This window comes from Sinocyclocheilus rhinocerous, unplaced genomic scaffold (genome assembly GCF_001515625.1).
Source record: "Sinocyclocheilus rhinocerous isolate Xijiao unplaced genomic scaffold, SAMN03320098_v1.1 scaffold562, whole genome shotgun sequence".
Classification (NCBI taxonomy): Eukaryota; Metazoa; Chordata; class Actinopteri; order Cypriniformes; family Cyprinidae; genus Sinocyclocheilus; species Sinocyclocheilus rhinocerous.
In genome coordinates, this window is record NW_015641608.1 from 81,896 (window position 1) to 97,881 (window position 15,986).

The 15,986-nt window shown below is 40.6% G+C and overlaps 2 protein-coding genes across 3 annotated transcripts in view; one reads left to right on the forward strand and one right to left on the reverse strand.

The window, feature by feature from the left end:
* LOC107755207 (transcription factor IIIB 90 kDa subunit-like) overlaps window positions 1-15,986 on the forward strand; it is a 63,312-nt gene that overhangs the window by 4,684 nt on the left and 42,642 nt on the right. The window contains exons 3-5 of the mRNA XM_016571926.1: window positions 4,628-4,801; window positions 7,501-7,532; window positions 8,757-8,829. Of these exons, the coding sequence (XP_016427412.1) occupies window positions 4,628-4,801; window positions 7,501-7,532; window positions 8,757-8,829 (279 nt within the window). The remainder of the gene's footprint in view (window positions 1-4,627; window positions 4,802-7,500; window positions 7,533-8,756; window positions 8,830-15,986) is intronic.
* LOC107755235 (BTB/POZ domain-containing protein 6-B-like) lies at window positions 10,448-15,393 on the reverse strand. 2 transcript variants are annotated; one of them, XM_016571956.1, is made up of 5 exons: window positions 15,289-15,393; window positions 13,016-13,310; window positions 12,840-12,930; window positions 12,630-12,748; window positions 10,448-11,845 (listed from the first exon to the last, which is right to left on the reverse strand). In XM_016571956.1, exons 2-5 carry the CDS (start codon window positions 13,219-13,221, stop codon window positions 10,813-10,815), a joined length of 1,449 nt encoding a protein of 482 aa, XP_016427442.1. In that variant the 5' UTR covers window positions 13,222-13,310; window positions 15,289-15,393; the 3' UTR covers window positions 10,448-10,812. The 2 variants fall into 2 exon arrangements, with proteins under 2 accessions (XP_016427442.1, XP_016427441.1); XM_016571955.1 differs by lacking the exon at window positions 15,289-15,393 and having other exon boundaries at window positions 13,016-13,990.

Sequence of the window (15,986 nt, forward strand, 5' to 3'; positions counted from 1 at the left end):
ATGGGAGAGGAGTGAACAGTCTGTGATTGGGGTGAGAGGAGTCTTTGATGATGCTTCTCACTCTCCTTAGGCAGTGTTTGTGGTAAACGTCTTTGATGGAGGGTAGCCCAACACCAGTGGTTTACTGGGCAGTTCTCACCACCCGCTGGAGGGCTTTCTGGTCCGAAACAGTGCAGTTGCCATACCACACTGTGATGCAGTTTGTGAGAATGCTTTCAATAGTGCAACGGTAAAAGTTCAGCAGGATGTTGGGGGACAGGTGAGCTTCCCTTAGTTTCCTAAGGAAGTAAAGGCGCTGTTGTGCCTTTTTGATCAGTATGGAGGTATTGAGGGTCCAGGAAAGATCCTCAGAGAGATGGACACCAACGAACTTGAAGCTCGCCACGGGCTCCACTTCAGCTCCATCAATGTAGATGGGAGTGTGTGTGTGATCCTTCTTAGTCCGCCGTTGGTCTACAGTCAGCTCTTTGGTCTTCTGGGTGTTGAGTGCAAGGTTATTGTTGGCACACCACGCTGCTAGATGCTGAACCTCGTCCCTGTAGGTCATATCATCATTGCCGCTGATCAGGCCTACCACCGTGGTGTCATCTGCAAACTTGATTATGGAGTTAGAACCATGCACAGGTATGCAGTCGTGAGTGAAAAGGGAGTAGAGGATTGGGCTCAGCACACAGCCCTGTGGTACCCCAGTGTTTAAAGTGAGGACGGAGGAGGTGTGGTTACTGATCCTAACAGACTGTGGTCTGTTGGTGAGAAAGTCCAGGGTCCAGTTACAGAGGGAGGGGCTGATGCCAAGATCACAGAGCTTGGAGATCAGCTTGGATGGGATCACAGTATTGAAGGCGGAACTGAAATCAATGAATAGCATCCTGCCATATGTGTTGGTTCTGTCCAGGTGCGTCAAGGCAAAGTGAAGAGCTGAGGCGATGGCATCCTCAGTTGAGCTGTTAGATTTGTAGGCGAACTGGTATAGGTCCAGTGTTGGGGCAAGCATGTTTTCAGGTGGGAGAGGACCAGCCTTTCAAAACACTTTGCAATAATGGGAGTAAGAGCAACTGGGCGGAAGTCATTGAGGGCCACTGCACCAGCATGTTTTGGTACAGGTACAATGGTGGTTGTTTTGAAGCAGTTGGGAACAATGGCTTGGGCCAAAGAGAGGTTGAAAATGTTGGTGAAGACCTCAGTCAGCTGTTCTGCACAGGCCCTAAGCACCCTGCCAGGGATGCCGTCAGGGCCGGCAGCTTTATGTGCATTCACCTTACGCAAGGTGGAGCACACGTCACTGGTGGAAAGTGTGAGCGGCAGGTCGTCAGGTGTGAGCACAGCTTTGATGAGTGGTTCTGTGTTTCCACGATCAAAGCGAGAATAAAAGTTGTTCAGTTCGTCAGGGAGGGTGGCATTGCTGGTTGGGGGTGTGCTGTTTGCTGGTTTATATTCTGTGAGGGCATGGATGCCTGTCCACATGCGCCAAGGGTCGTTGTTTTTAAATCTGTCCTCAATGCGCAGTTTGTAGTTGTATTTAGCAGATTGAATTCCCCTCTTCAGATTGGACCTGAATAAGCTGTATAGGCTTCACGGTCGCCAGATTTGAAAGCAGCTTCACATGCCTTCAGCAGGAGCCGGACTTCCTTGTTCATCCAGGGTTTCTGATTGGGGTACATTTTAATTACTTTATGGGTGGTTACCTTGCCAACACATTCGTTGATATGATGCAGAACAGAGCTGGTGTAGGTATTAACATCTGTGTGGGAGTCCAGTGTGGCCCGAGAAGCAAACAAATTCCAGTCTGTGTTCTGGAACTCCTGCTGTAGTGAAGAGTCTGCTTCTTCCAGCCAAACTTTAACAGCCCTCACAGTGGGTTTCACACGTTTGATGATTGGGGTGTATTTGGGTAGCAGGAACAGGGAGAGGTGATCAGATTGTCCAACGTGGGGGAGGGGAGTTGCTTTGTAAGCATCAGGGATGTTTGTATAAACATGATCAAGAGTATTGTCTCCTCTTGTCGGGCAAGTAACATTTTGATAAAATTTGGGGAGAGTTGTTCTCAGAATGGCATGATTGAAATCACCAGCAATAATAAAGACTCCATCCGGATGTGTTGTTTGCAGCTTACCAACAACAGAAGATAGTTCTTTCATGGCTAGTTTAGCATTAGCATCCGGGGGTACATACACTGCAGCAATTATGGCAGTTGTAAATTCACGAGGCAGAAAAAAGGGTCTGCACTTGATAAAGATGTATTCAATATCAGCAGAACAGTGGGATTTAGTAATAACAACATCGGAGTACCAGGATCTGCTTACATAGAGGCAAACACCCCCACCTTTGCTTTTACCGGAGTCCACAGCCGTTCTGTCAGCCCTGTAGATATTGCGCCCCTCTAGCTCAATCACGCTATTTGGAATGGTGCTATTGAGCCAAGTTTCTGTGAAAACCATAACGTTGCAGTCTATAAACATTCGCTGAGTGATCCGAAGTCGTAGCTCGTCGATCTTGTTTGCCAGAGATCGTACGTTAGCGAGGAAGATGCTTGGTATCGCTGGACGACGCGGGTTGAGCTTTAGCTTAGCCCGCAGGCCGCTCCGCTTACCCCGTCTTTGTTTACGTTCGCAGCGCCGACGACGGGCACTTCCTGTCGGACTGGCTGATTCACTCGAGCCCGGGGACCGGAGTAATTCGGGAGGTAGTAGATGAAGATCTAGTGTTGTATCCACATCGGTGTTTGTGTAGCGAAGTTTGATATCCAATAGTGTGTGACGGTTGTAAGAGGTTAATGCGTAGCTATGTCGAACAACTGCGCTGAAAATAACTAGTAAAATAATAAGTAATTTGCAAAAACTGGAGAAACGCTGACCCTCGCGTTGTTCATGCGCCACCATCTTGTCATAACATGGTCATAAATATATGAGGTCAAAGAAAAATTCAGACCATCCATCCCACATGTTTGCCCATAGTTGATATGATGCAGAACAGAGCTGGTGTAGGTATTAACATCTGTGTGGGAGTCCAGTGTGGCCCGAGAAGCAAACAAATTCTTCTTATAAAACAAATTCTTATAATAGTGAATATGATATGTCTGGCAGGTAGTTTTAGTTTATATAAAAGGTTCTGATTTATGAAAGTGTCCCTGTGGTCACAAACACAAGATTTCATTCATTAAATAAAGGTGTCTCGTGTCCCTGCAGTGTTGCATGCCGTTATGTAATTCTGCTGTCATTCAGAGAGGTCACCGCAGACCTGGCTGATAATACAATGGTATGTGCAGCGTGAAAAATACTCTGGGATTAGATGGCTCTGGAGCGTGTATCGGAGAGTTGGCACACGGTGCTTCCAGAATAGAAGGATTATGCTCTTAAAAGCTTTTAGATTTATTTTTGGTCTTGGCCTGCCAACATGAAACTTGACACTGCAGCTTCTGGGCTCCACAGTTGGGGAACAAAAAGTCAAACATCCACATTAACATCTGTGGCTCTGTCTATACTGTTGGCAAAAAGCAAAGCAAAGCAAAAGTTTGACTGTAAAAAATAATAATAGTATAAAATATGTAAACATGTTAAAATACACTAAATATATATATTTTTATTTACATAATTACATATTAAAATATAAACTAATTGTTAAAATATTATGTGAAAATATTAAAGTTGTACATTAAGTTGACATTGTATCTTGTACCCACTGTTAAAGTATAGTTACATGTAAATCTGAAAGGAAAACTGTATGCACATTTGTGCTCATTTCTAAACGGTCAGTATAAAACAATAATCATGATTAATTGTATGATTTCCAACCAGTATCTATAAAAGCAGGATAAGGGAAAAATAATTTTAAATTATCTTTTTTTCCCCCAAAAAAATTCTAAGGACCCCTTCTCCACCCCATGGGGATCATCCCGAGGCTAAATAAAAAGTTAGATGCGTCTATGCATCTGCTGAACTCATTATCACATATTTGCACATTTAGAGGACAGATTGATGAAAGCATTTGCTTCTTATAAACAGGTCTACATGTGGAATTTCAAGCATAATGAATGACTGGAACATGTCAAACTCATCAACTCCATCACATCTGTAGCCTTTCTGCCCAGAAAAAAGCTTTGCATGTTATGACATGGTGAAGCAGCCTAAATCATTCTCATTGTTTACAATCTGGGAAACTTTCACTGTCTGGGTGAACAAGGTCTTTTGCTAAATTATGTGTTAAGTAAACAGAAATCTGCCAGATAGCCCACTGGACTGTGTTTTTTTTTTAATGTGGATTTGAATATGTTAAACACATCTTAGCCCAACGTGGGATTTCAGGGCAGACTGATTTATTCTGTGTGTCCAATGAATTACAACTTGGCCTGTTTTGAGATTGTCTGTGAAGGAGTAAATGTATGAGCGACTGTGAAAGAAGGGGAAAAGAGGGACATGACCTCATATGGGACGTAAAACAGCTGTCTCTCTGCCCGTTTTCACTTCCAGGCTCCATTAAAAGCTTGTCTGGCTGTGCACCGTTCTCATGACATCAGTGCTACTGGAAAACCAAACACCTGCGTGTGAAGTCATGCCTTGGTGCGCAAGCGTTTGTGTGTGGATCTGTGTATGTTTGCTCAATCTGATGCATATGTGTGTCCTGTCTCTAGGGAAACGACAGATACACAACCTCGGCAGCCAGCTGCAGCTGAACCAGCACTGCCTAGACACGGCCTTTAATTTCTTCAAGATGGTGGTGAGCAAGCACTTGACACGAGGGCGAAAGATGACGCACGTCATAGCCGCCTGCCTCTACCTGGTCTGCAGGACAGAGGGAACGCCACGTATCCTTCTCACAATGATCCCTAGGGAGTGAAACCCAAGTTAAACCCTTTGTGAATGGTAATTCATGGAGAAAATTGTGCACAATCGAAATTAGGTTAGGCACATTATCCAAATTAGATTACAGCAAAAAAAGAGTAAATCTCAGGCTTTTAATTGCAAGAATCCTGTAGCTCAGTCCTGTAGTCATGGATTTGACATATCTATATATAAAATTTGAACTTTATATATAACTTTATATATAGTTCTGTGTGTAATAAAATGTTTTGGTTGCTGTTATAAGCAACTAGCTGAATTCTTAGCAAGATTTCTTAATCAGAACCAGAACCAAACCAGCATAAACCAGTCTGGACCAGCATAGAAGTTGGTGCTGGTCTATGGTTGACTCAGGAAAACCTGATTTAGGGTTTGAAGGGACGTGTCAGGATGTGAAAACAATAGTGCTGCAAGAGAGGAAAGAGAGGAAGAGGAAGAGTGTTTACTGCACCTTTCATAGTCTCAGAGGATGTTCCCTGGAGTAAATCATGGAAAACAGCCCAGATTTTCAATCTCTGTCCTGGTTGTGTACAAAAGCTATTGAAGTGACACTTATTTGACCTAAGTCATAGAGACTGAAGTGCAATTCTGAAGTGATAGTTGAGGGAAATATCATTCCCCTCTTCCACATTTTTGTTTTTCCCCCAACCTGTCATAATTCTGTTCCCCGATTATGTGCGTTTGAGACTCGCCACACCTGTGTTACAACATAGCACGTCTGGATAGTGTTACACCACTGCTTTCACTCTCTGTCTCATAAAAAGACAGACTCTTACTTACTCACATTGACAAGCACCATCCAATGTGTCTGCTTGGGTCACACCCAGATCTCCACTCTGTTTGTGAAGCGTCAGGCCTGTTTGCCGTTTAGAGTTGCCAAAGTAGAATTGTTACCTGTCTCTGGGTGGGGCTCTTTCAGTTGCGTGCTAAGATATGGTACTTCATGCTAAAGAGCAGAAACACAAAAAGAAGTCGTCCAGTACTTTACAGACTGCCAAACCCATTCCAAATATTGTCCTATTTTTAAATGTGTACTGTTCTGCTTTGCCTCATCAAACATTCATGCATTTATCTCATGCATCATTGTGGTATGATATACAGAATTATTTGGACAACTGTATTATTTTTATATTTTATTATTTTATACTTAAAATAGTTATTTTTATCAAGTATTTATGTATTTTAAAATAAGGTAATTCTCACCTAAAGTATTTACTTTTAACTTAGGATTCATTAAAATATCTCAGCATGTATCTCTTTTGTTCATTCTTGCCATTTAGCAGTGTTTTAACATTTTAGAGTGTTTTTAGCAACCTCACATCTGTTTAAACCATGTTCTTTAGGTGACGATTGACTTTTTCTGGAAACATTGATTCAGTGAGCTTCACCGACCTGATCTGCCAATTCTTACAGGTCTGCCAGAGCTTACAGGTCATGATTTCAGAGGCTCATCATCAGATTCTTGGTTTGTTGCTTACTGGAACACTTCTTACATAAATATCCAGTTCTAAATACAAGGATCCCTTCAAATGCATGCATCTTGCAAACATAGTAGTAACCATATGCATATTTGTGATAAATCCATAGAGAAATCTAATCCTTTCATTTAAAAAATCTTTCTTTCTTTCTTTCTTTCTTTCTATTTTATTTTATTTATTGTTTCATTTATTTTAAATTTTTTTATTTTACTTTACTTTGCTTTGCTTTACCCAGTCAGAAATTGTTGGTCTTGGAAAACCGGGATTTTCCAAGGGTTTTATCTCATAAGTTTTATTTTAGTGTTATAAAATTCCTTATTAAGTAAATCGCAAATGACTGGAAAAATCATGGGACCCTCAAATATTGTTGTGGACCATGGGGGCATTGCCTTGGAGTCAAAAAGGTTGAGAACCATTGTCATATGAGCATTAATAAACTGGTTTGTTAATAATTGCAAGATACCTAGAACCATGAAGATGTTGGTATCCACTTGGTGTTTCAGGAAAAAATAATACATTAATTTCTTTTAACATAATTATAATTTTCAGAATACTAAACACTTAAAAGAAATGTCATAAACATAAATAACATAAAGATTTTTTTTTTTGCTTGTTTGTTTCACTGTTTTTAGAATGATGCTGTTATCCATATAATTTTGACCCCCTGCAGTACATCTGCAGTTTTTGTCAATGGTTCATATCTGGTCTTGTAGCATTTAAGAGATAAGACGGTTATCAATATCACAATATGTCAGTCATAGAAGTATAAATACTCTCTGTCTTTCACGGCAGGCCGTAATTAAGGCCGTCAGACTCCTGATAAAGTGGGATTAGCTTGTCTTGTAGTGATGCTAATCTCTTTGCTAAAGGGGGCATTAGTCACCATAGAGACACATGCCTCAGGTGTGTGTGTGCCGCTCAGGTGAGCAGTAACAGATGGTCAGGGTGAATCTCTTGCAGAGATCCGTTGATGTAGAGATGATGAGTAAAGTCAAAACTCCCCCAGTGACAATTACTGAGCTGTCCGATGCTTAATTAATCACTGTGACCAGGATTAATTTAGGAGCAGGATTGACTTCTTATTTTTAGCTGTGTAGTTGGACAAATATGTTTAGATCTTTATCACACTTTCAACCCTTTTCTATGATATAATCTAGCCGTTTTGTATTCCCTTAACTGATATGCAGACATGCTCCTGGACCTCAGTGATCTTTTACAGGTTGGCTTTCTTTCATTTCAGTTTCTTTCATATATTTTCCACAATACTTACTCTGAATAATATGACGCAACCTAAGCGGCTGTGCTAATTTGCATGATGTTCAACCTCGAAATAATCTTTTATACCCTCCATATGACCATTGAAAGTACTGTAATACTGTATGAGGCATTGCATATGACATTACAGGTAAGCAGATGCCAGTGTTTTTGGACAACAGAAATTCTGTTATATATCCAGCTTCAGTTCATCAGATATATTAGCATAGTTTCTCTTCATTTAATTGGCCAAACTTGTTCACATTTCAATGATTTGCACAGATATAAACGCAGGTAGATGCCATATATAAAATGTTGTAACTCTGAAATCTTAATGTGCAAAGCTATTATACTCACACACATGACTGCATATAAGATTAATTATGATTATTTAATAAACCACTAAGACATTCAAGATTTTGCAATAAGAACATAAAACCTTTGCAACACACAACTCTTAATGCCATATTGCTGTATTAAACAGCACGTGTAGGATATGAGGCTACATTTTGTTTGTGAAACAATACACGGTACTGTCTTTATGACAATATATACTCTACAGTTTTTTAGTAGTTATTTTAGAGTTAGACACTTCTGTGCTTACGCACTGGTGTAATGTTATTTTTACTCCCCAGCTGGCCACTGAGCTGTATCTGCTATAGAACAGACACTGGACGGTTGGGGCGGAGGCTCAAATATGTCATGAATCTTTAGCAAGTGTAGCCACACCCAAATCCGACAAGATCCCAATTTATCCTGCCTGGATGCCAGGCTAACTAGGGACCTGGTGCTCAGGTCATAACCCCTCGTCATTATTAGGGGGTGTCTGAAGTTCACATATTTACAGGTCCATATAAGGTATTTTTACACAAGTGCCTAAAACTTTTAACAGTACTGTAGCTTTGCAGGTAGGTCTAAATGTATATATTTATATACTAAAAAAATATAATAATATCTTGCCCCAAAATATTTGAACGGTAGTGTGTGTCAATGTGTGTCTGTGTGTGTGTGTGTGTGTATATATACACCACTACCATTCAAATATTTTGGGGCAAGATATTATTGTTTTTACTGTATTATTGTTTATGCCTTTAAGCATAAGAGGCCGCAAACTGACTCAAACGTTAACAAGCAAAGTTGAACCTATTAAATAATTCAGACCTTTCAGTTCTGTTTCTTATTGTTGTAGGTTAATGTTTACATTCTGGGAAAGACCTTCCTCCTGTTGGCTAGAGAGCTCTGTATCAACGCTCCGGCGGTCGGTAAGTCTCCCTGTAATGACCTCTCTAAGACATCTCTAATGTAATTCAGCTGACCGCAACAGTGCATTTGAATGAACCTCATTAATAAAGCAGGCAGCATCTCTCAAAACAATTCATTTGCTAAATTGGTTATCAATAATACACTGCGGCTGGATCAATACAAGTATACTCAATCTGTTCATCTGATTTGGCCTATGGATTCCAGGTTGCATCAAAAGGGAGATTTGCTGATGTTGTACTCTCATCTACTACAATTTCTGCAGTAGTGAAAAAAAGTGACGTGACATTCACTCCCCCCACCTACAATCCCTGTCGGTACGAGACTCGAACCCGCAACCTTTGGGTTACGAGTCCGACTCTCTAACCATTAGGCCACGGCTTTACAGGTTACAATTAATGGCAAAATGAATGTTTGGAATGTAAACTGATATTTCCTAGTGTTCTAATAATTTTGGCCACCACTGTATGTATATGTATGTATTTGTGTTATATATATTTATATGTAACTATAAATATATATATATATATATATATATATATATATACAGTGGGTACGGAAAGTATTCCCTATGGATTCCAGGTTGCATCAAAAGGGAGATTTGCTGATGTTGTACTCTCATCTACTACAATTTCTGCAGTAGTGAAAAAAAGTGACGTGACATTCACTCCCCCCACCTACAATCCCTGTCGGTACGAGACTCGAACCCGCAACCTTTGGGTTACGAGTCCGACTCTCTAACCATTAGGCCACGGCTTTACAGACGGTAGTCTGTAATTCAGGCTATTTCAGGCACAGGTTGAAAATGTTTTACCCATCTGGAAATTATATTCATAGCGAGTTGCAGTCTAGCCAGATGTAACTAGGGGGCACTGCATCATGTCAAAAAATCCATTACGGTCCATCATATTCACCGCAACCCTTTTTCCACCTTCTGCGCACACTGGGAGGACAGAACAGGCCTGCAGTTTTTTTAAACAGGCTCATCGGATTAGAAGAAGCAGAGACAAAATGATTCAAATATACACCAGAGAACATCCCAATGTCAAAGTACTGGGCATAATCCAAGAATGCAGTCTGATTAGCAGCTCTCCATGTGTCATAATTCCATTTTCATGTTTTTGTGTGGTTTTTTTTGGTCAGAAATCTGCTGTTTTACCAAGCTGCATCTGCTCCATGTTTACTAAACCCTCAATTAGAATGCAAACGGTGGAGCAGCAGATTCTATGGGCTCAATTCAAACAGACTCCCTTTTCAGTTCCTCATGCAGCCCGCTGGGGATAATAGGTTCTTTATGTGGCCTTTCAAGATGAATATTTCATCCACACTTAACAATCACGGTCTCATTTACACAAGCCCACTGCTGTTGTGGTGTGTGGGTTCATTTTTTTTTAGAATTCAGTTTGAATATAATGCATTTCATTACATAGAAAAATCCCATATGCTCATATTACCTCATTCAAATTATTTTATTTTAAGGTGTATATACCATACACTTTTTGGGCATCGAAAATATAGATTGAGTTCAATCTCTCATTGCTAAAATCAGGATTGAGCAGAATAGCATCATTCTTTGATGCATTTCATGAGTGCCTATGAATGAGTGAAAACAACTTTGGATTTGAGTCACAAAAACGTTTATAATCTGCAGTTCAGGAAGCTGATCACTAATACAAGACATTTTATTTGTCAGTCAGCATCAAGCTGAAAACAAATAAGTTATGTACAAAACATGACACACTAGTGGCTTCCGTCTGCTATCAGAGCGGTACAACTATCTTCATTTTTATATATACTGTATAGAGATCTGCTTGCTGCAGCGTCAATAATTAAATCAAATATATAATTTTTGCAATAAATAAGCGCCATTACCATCAAGTTCACTGCTGCTACATAATAAAGGCAAGAGCCTCACGAGACCCTGTAGTCAATCCATCTTAATTCCAGTGAGCGGAATGCACTGCCATATGGACGTCCTGACAATTTTAGGCATAGAAGACCAGCTCTGGGATCTGACCCCCCTGTACTCCAGTTCCGTTGGTACTGTCTGAGGAACACTGGAACTGGAAGGTCACCTTTCCACATTGCACTTCCGTCATACCCTCCTGTCCAAAGTAGCTAAGTTCATTCCCGTCCAATACGGCACTGACTGTGTAGAAGATGTCCTGCTCCACTTGGACCGGGTGTTCAAACCATACCGAGAAGGTGTTGCTGGATCCATCTGAAACAAATTTTGTTAGGTTCTGAGCCAGGGTCACGCCTTGACGCTTAAGTTCAATCTTGACACTATATTCTGCCTTTCCACCGCTGGAACCGTACAAGCCAAGCCCTGCAATGAAGATCCTCTTATCCACCGCGAACTGGATGCTATCGCAGCGTCCGCGGTAGCGCCACTGGTTACTACGGTAAGCCGAGGACTGGAAACGATGGCAGCACTGTGGCGTCAGACCCTTTCTTTTCTGCTTTGGAAATTCCAGCTTGGGCTTATTGGCTGCCGTGTACCACAGGAAGACATCATGAGTCTCTTCCAGCGTTAAAACATCTGACTGTGCGGCTCCGTTGGCAAACTCCTCCAGGGTCATGGTTGGGATGCGAACCAAGTAGAGAGCCTTGCCCAGCACTGCCCTTTTATTACGAGAGGTTGGTCCCAGTCCCTGCCTTTTGCATTCAGCCACAGCCCAATCGAGAGCCGCCTGGAAGACCACCGCCTCTCGGGTGTTTAGAGTCTCTCGCTTTAGTATGATCTCCACCGTTTGAAGATCAATCTCACAGAAACCCTCAGAGCGAAGCGCCAGCTCGGCCTGAGCATCAATGACCTCCCAACACCGCTGGGTCAGCTCAGGCTCCTCGAACAGTCGACTCTGGGACAACAACACACAGGCATTTTTGGCCTCCAGGCTCGTCTCCAGAAAGGTGACACAGGCTTTAGCCAGTGCAGGCACTATATACTTTTTGGCAGCGTACAGAGTGGCCAGCACTGTGTCCGCTTCAAGTTCAATCTCATCACTGTACATGTACCTGGAAGTGAATAGAAAAATAAGTTAGAAATAAGCAATGTCTTTCCTAAAGAACTTATAGAAGCATTAGTCTTTGCAGTGATTGAGTTTAGAGTTACATGTAGGGGTCAACAACAAATGATAAAAAAAATAAAAATAATAATACAAAAAGAGGAAAATCTAGTTAAAATGCATCTTAGAGATCCACTCTTTGTAATGTTATGTTTTTCAAAACCATATGAATGCAACATTTAAGAAAATTTTCAATGTGATGATTCTAAAAAAATGTCATGTGGTGTAACCATGTAAAAATTATATCATTTTCCTTACACCTTGAATACATAAATTAATTCATAAATATGTAATATGATTAATCTTTTTTGCTTGTTTTTCAAGGTAAAAAAATAAAACAAATTATTAATTCACGAATATCATTACATTTTAAAGGAGTTTGTACCACATGACATTCATTAACAACCTGAACTAACCTTGTCATAAAAAAAAGTGTAATTGTGTGATATTTTAACAGAATTATTCACCTTGACAGTCATGAGGGACTACTTAACATTTTTTCTTCTCCACTCTGGGTTCAACAAATGACACCAAAAGTTTTCCAAATATTAATAAGCAGTTGTTCAATTTTTTTTCTAAGAATTTTGAAAAATTATTTTAATTAAGGAATTAAAAACAGAGGTGTATTTAAGTAATTCTACACATGGTTTGCATTCTATATTTGTAAAAATATTAATAGATGTGGACTAAGAAATCATTGACACATAGTTATTAAAATTAAGTGCAGAACTTACTTCAAAAGAATTAAAAAAGCAGCAGGCTCCACATCAGGAATATGAATCTCAGAGTCTCCTTCTGCTAGATCTCCGTAAAACATGGCACCAAAAACAGAACTCCCCACTGCCAGCACATACTGGAAGCACAAATGCCACACAAGAGCGGTTAAGCAGAGCCTGATGAAAGAGACACTTGAGATGCGTTTTGAAGCGGGAGGATGCGCTCACCTTGTGCGCTGGAACTTTTTGGGATGCGCCAGGCGGACCCACAACAAAATGAACATCTGCCATGAGTTCGTTATTGAACATCAAAGCATTCCTGAAGAGAACAAAATGCAACAATATTTCGTTTATGGACCCATAAGAGCGTATATGACTCGAAAAGCAAGCCGAATGCGCCTTACCTCTCTCGCAGTGTCGGGTGAGTGGCCTGCCAGCTGGCAGTCTCGACGTTATTATTGTTGATGTTCTGCTGAGTGGCAGTTGTAGTCGGCGTTGTCACCGTTTGAGTGACTTGGACGATGGTCTTTTTGCTGGCAGCTGTGACTGCTGTGCTGTTACTGTTGGGAAGGTTGGTATTTATGCTGGCAGGATAGAGTTCTGCAGCCATCTTCTTCCTCAAGGACAAAGTCACGATTTCATAGCATACTGGCAGCTTGTTGAGCTGTTTCCCACTCTTTCTAGTCCTTTTTAAGGTTTCTGGAAGCAAAAGGAAAAACGTCAAAAACTTCATGATCCTGCCATATAGGCAATCTGGCGTTGTTGGCATCAGCAAGTCTATCCACCAGTCTGCAGAGTAATTAAAAGGCAGGTGTAGCGGGAAAACGGCTCCTTTAATTTAATTAGAAACTACAAGCCTCAGTTACTCTAAATACACGCGCTTCCATGGCGTTTTTTTCCCCATTGTGGACACATTTACTAAACTACATCAACGTATCCGTCCAGCGGAAATATTCCAGCTCGAAGACTTTATCCTCCTTCTCATCGCATCCTCGCGATCCTTGATCTCGCGCCAATACGGACTTTATGCAGTGAAAGTAATACGATGCAAGTAAAGCAAACCACTACGTTCGGTTAAATAAATCTAGAGGTCCGAATCGACCACGGAAAATGCTACTTGGTCCTTGTCATCCGACATATCTGTGATGTATCCCCTCTCAAGCGCTTCTACTCTGTACTGTAAAGCCCGTTTTGTGTGACGGGCGAGGACGCCCAACTCTCTGTTGACAAATCAAACTACGAGTGAATCGGACGTCAGTGGCCCAGAGGCGCCTCCCTCAGCCAGCCCCTCTCTAGCCACAAATTAACCCTTTGCGCACTGTTTATTAGGGTTGGGAACCGAGAACTGTTCCTTAAAAAAAATCAACAAATCGAATTACTCTTATTGAACACATTACTAAAATACTCTGCTACACTGAACATCATTATTGATTCCCAAACGATTGACTCTTATGAGTCGGTTCTTTTTAGTGAATCAAAAACATACGCGACCAGGGTAGTCCGACCTTTGGAGTGATTCTTATGAGTCGGCTATATGCATCAAAACATTTATGAATCAATCGTAGCGTTACTGAAATAACCTGACTTGCAAGTTATTCATTTCATGTAATGAAACACGAAATGCTAATGTGTTATGTTTAAGACTTGTGAGACCTAATTTTTTGTATACTGACTAGCTGTTTACATGACAACGGTTAGCTAGATACATAGGCCTACACTTTGGTATTTTATTTAACAAAAAATAAAAATTAAATTAAATATGGTTAAATTAAATATGGTACCTCATATTTATTTTACTACTTGAAGTGCAAGACAAGTACAATCCAATGTAAATTATTCTAAAAAGCCTGTGAAAAGTCATTAAAAAGTCTGTGTATGTATGCACACCTTATGGAAAAAAATGTAGGCTACTGCATTTATTTATGTTCTGTTGAATCTGACATAATGTTATAATTTACAAATTGAGGGCATTAAATGTTATTTCTTCCTCATATAATAATAATGGACCCGTTAAACAACCTGAATCGTTAACAAAAATCGGCATCGGAACCAGAATCGTTCAATTCTAGATTCCCATCTCTATTGTTGACAACATATGTTCACGTCACCACTTCTACCAACACGGGAATTTAAAAATATCAAAATGTATCATATTTTACACTAGTGTTATCCATGTCATCACCTGAGGCCAGATTTGATCAGCGTTATATGAAATCCCGCGCGAAGCTTTGAAGGGATTTTTTAACATTTATTTCATAAAGTAACTTTTTCCATCAACGCGCAATACAGAAATGAACGCTTTACAACCATCATCGAGCTCCAGTTGCAGTGTTTCAACTTCATAGGATCAGTCAATTTGCTGATGCAGCCTTAAATGTCTCATAAGGGGATAAACATCTGCAACGAAGTGCTAAACCTGTTAAGCAAATCTTTGAAGTGGTCGGTAGAAATATCGTCCGCGTTCACCATTAACATGTCCGATCAATGATTATAGCGCGAGCGTTCTTTACAAACCGGTTTTAAAGAGATAAAGTAGCAGCAGAACAGAGCTACTGTCAGCATAGACTTGTCCACCAAAACGGACTCTTCAGTCGAAGTAATATGAATCATTATTCGCGATTCAATAAAGCAATAACCGCAGATGAACTTAAATAGCAAATCATTAGTCGTTCTTTACCTTATTGAGCCGACCGAAGCGCAGCTGCCAGGAAAATACATTCAGGTTTGACGTTTGAAGGCTCCCTGGCAGCCAGGAGCCATGTTAAATCTACAGTGTGCTGGGAGAGAGAGAGAGAGGGGGTTGGGCTTGCACAGCTTTCCCGGATCTCCAACAGAGGGCTCCGGCGCTGGAAACTGGATGGAAACTGGATCATTCGCCTACGATAAGCGGCTTATCTATCTCATACAATTGAGACAGTAATGATGTTTTTTGCCAGCCAGAGTGTGTGAAACATGCACACAGAGAGTGAAATGTACTAAATGTAAAGCACTTTCAGTAAGTCACGTCTAAAAGGTACACCAGTAATGTTTTGCTAATTAAAAAGTTTTATGTTTTATTAAATTTAATAACCTTTTAGAGAAAGTATGATTAATATGGCAAACTCACGTAAGATGACTGCTCCAATCATATCAGTTTTATAGAAAACGCTTTGTTTATTCTGTATGAAATAGTTGTTCACACATGGAAGCATGGCATTTTGGTATTAAAGGGGTCATATGATGCGATTTCAAGTTTTCCTTTCTCTTTGGAGTGTTACAAGCTGTTCGTGAATATATAAGATCCCTAAAGTTGCAAAGACTAAAGGCTCAAACCCAAAGAGATATTCTTTATAGAAGTTAAGACTCGTCCACGCCCTCCTAAAACGCCTCGTTCAA

What these genes read in the sequence shown, in the direction of transcription:
- LOC107755235 (XM_016571955.1), bottom strand. Translation starts at nt 13,380, where the DNA reads ATGCCAACAACGCCAGATTGCCTATATGGCAGGATCATGAAGTTTTTG. An exon ending in AAAAAGTTCCAGCGCACAAG is followed by an intron (nt 12,749 to 12,839) that starts GTGAGCGCATCC and finishes TTGTGCTTCCAG; the next exon opens with TATGTGCTGGCAGTGGGGAG. An exon ending in GCTTTTTTAATTCTTTTGAA is followed by an intron (nt 11,846 to 12,629) that starts GTAAGTTCTGCA and finishes ATTCACTTCCAG; the next exon opens with GTACATGTACAGTGATGAGA.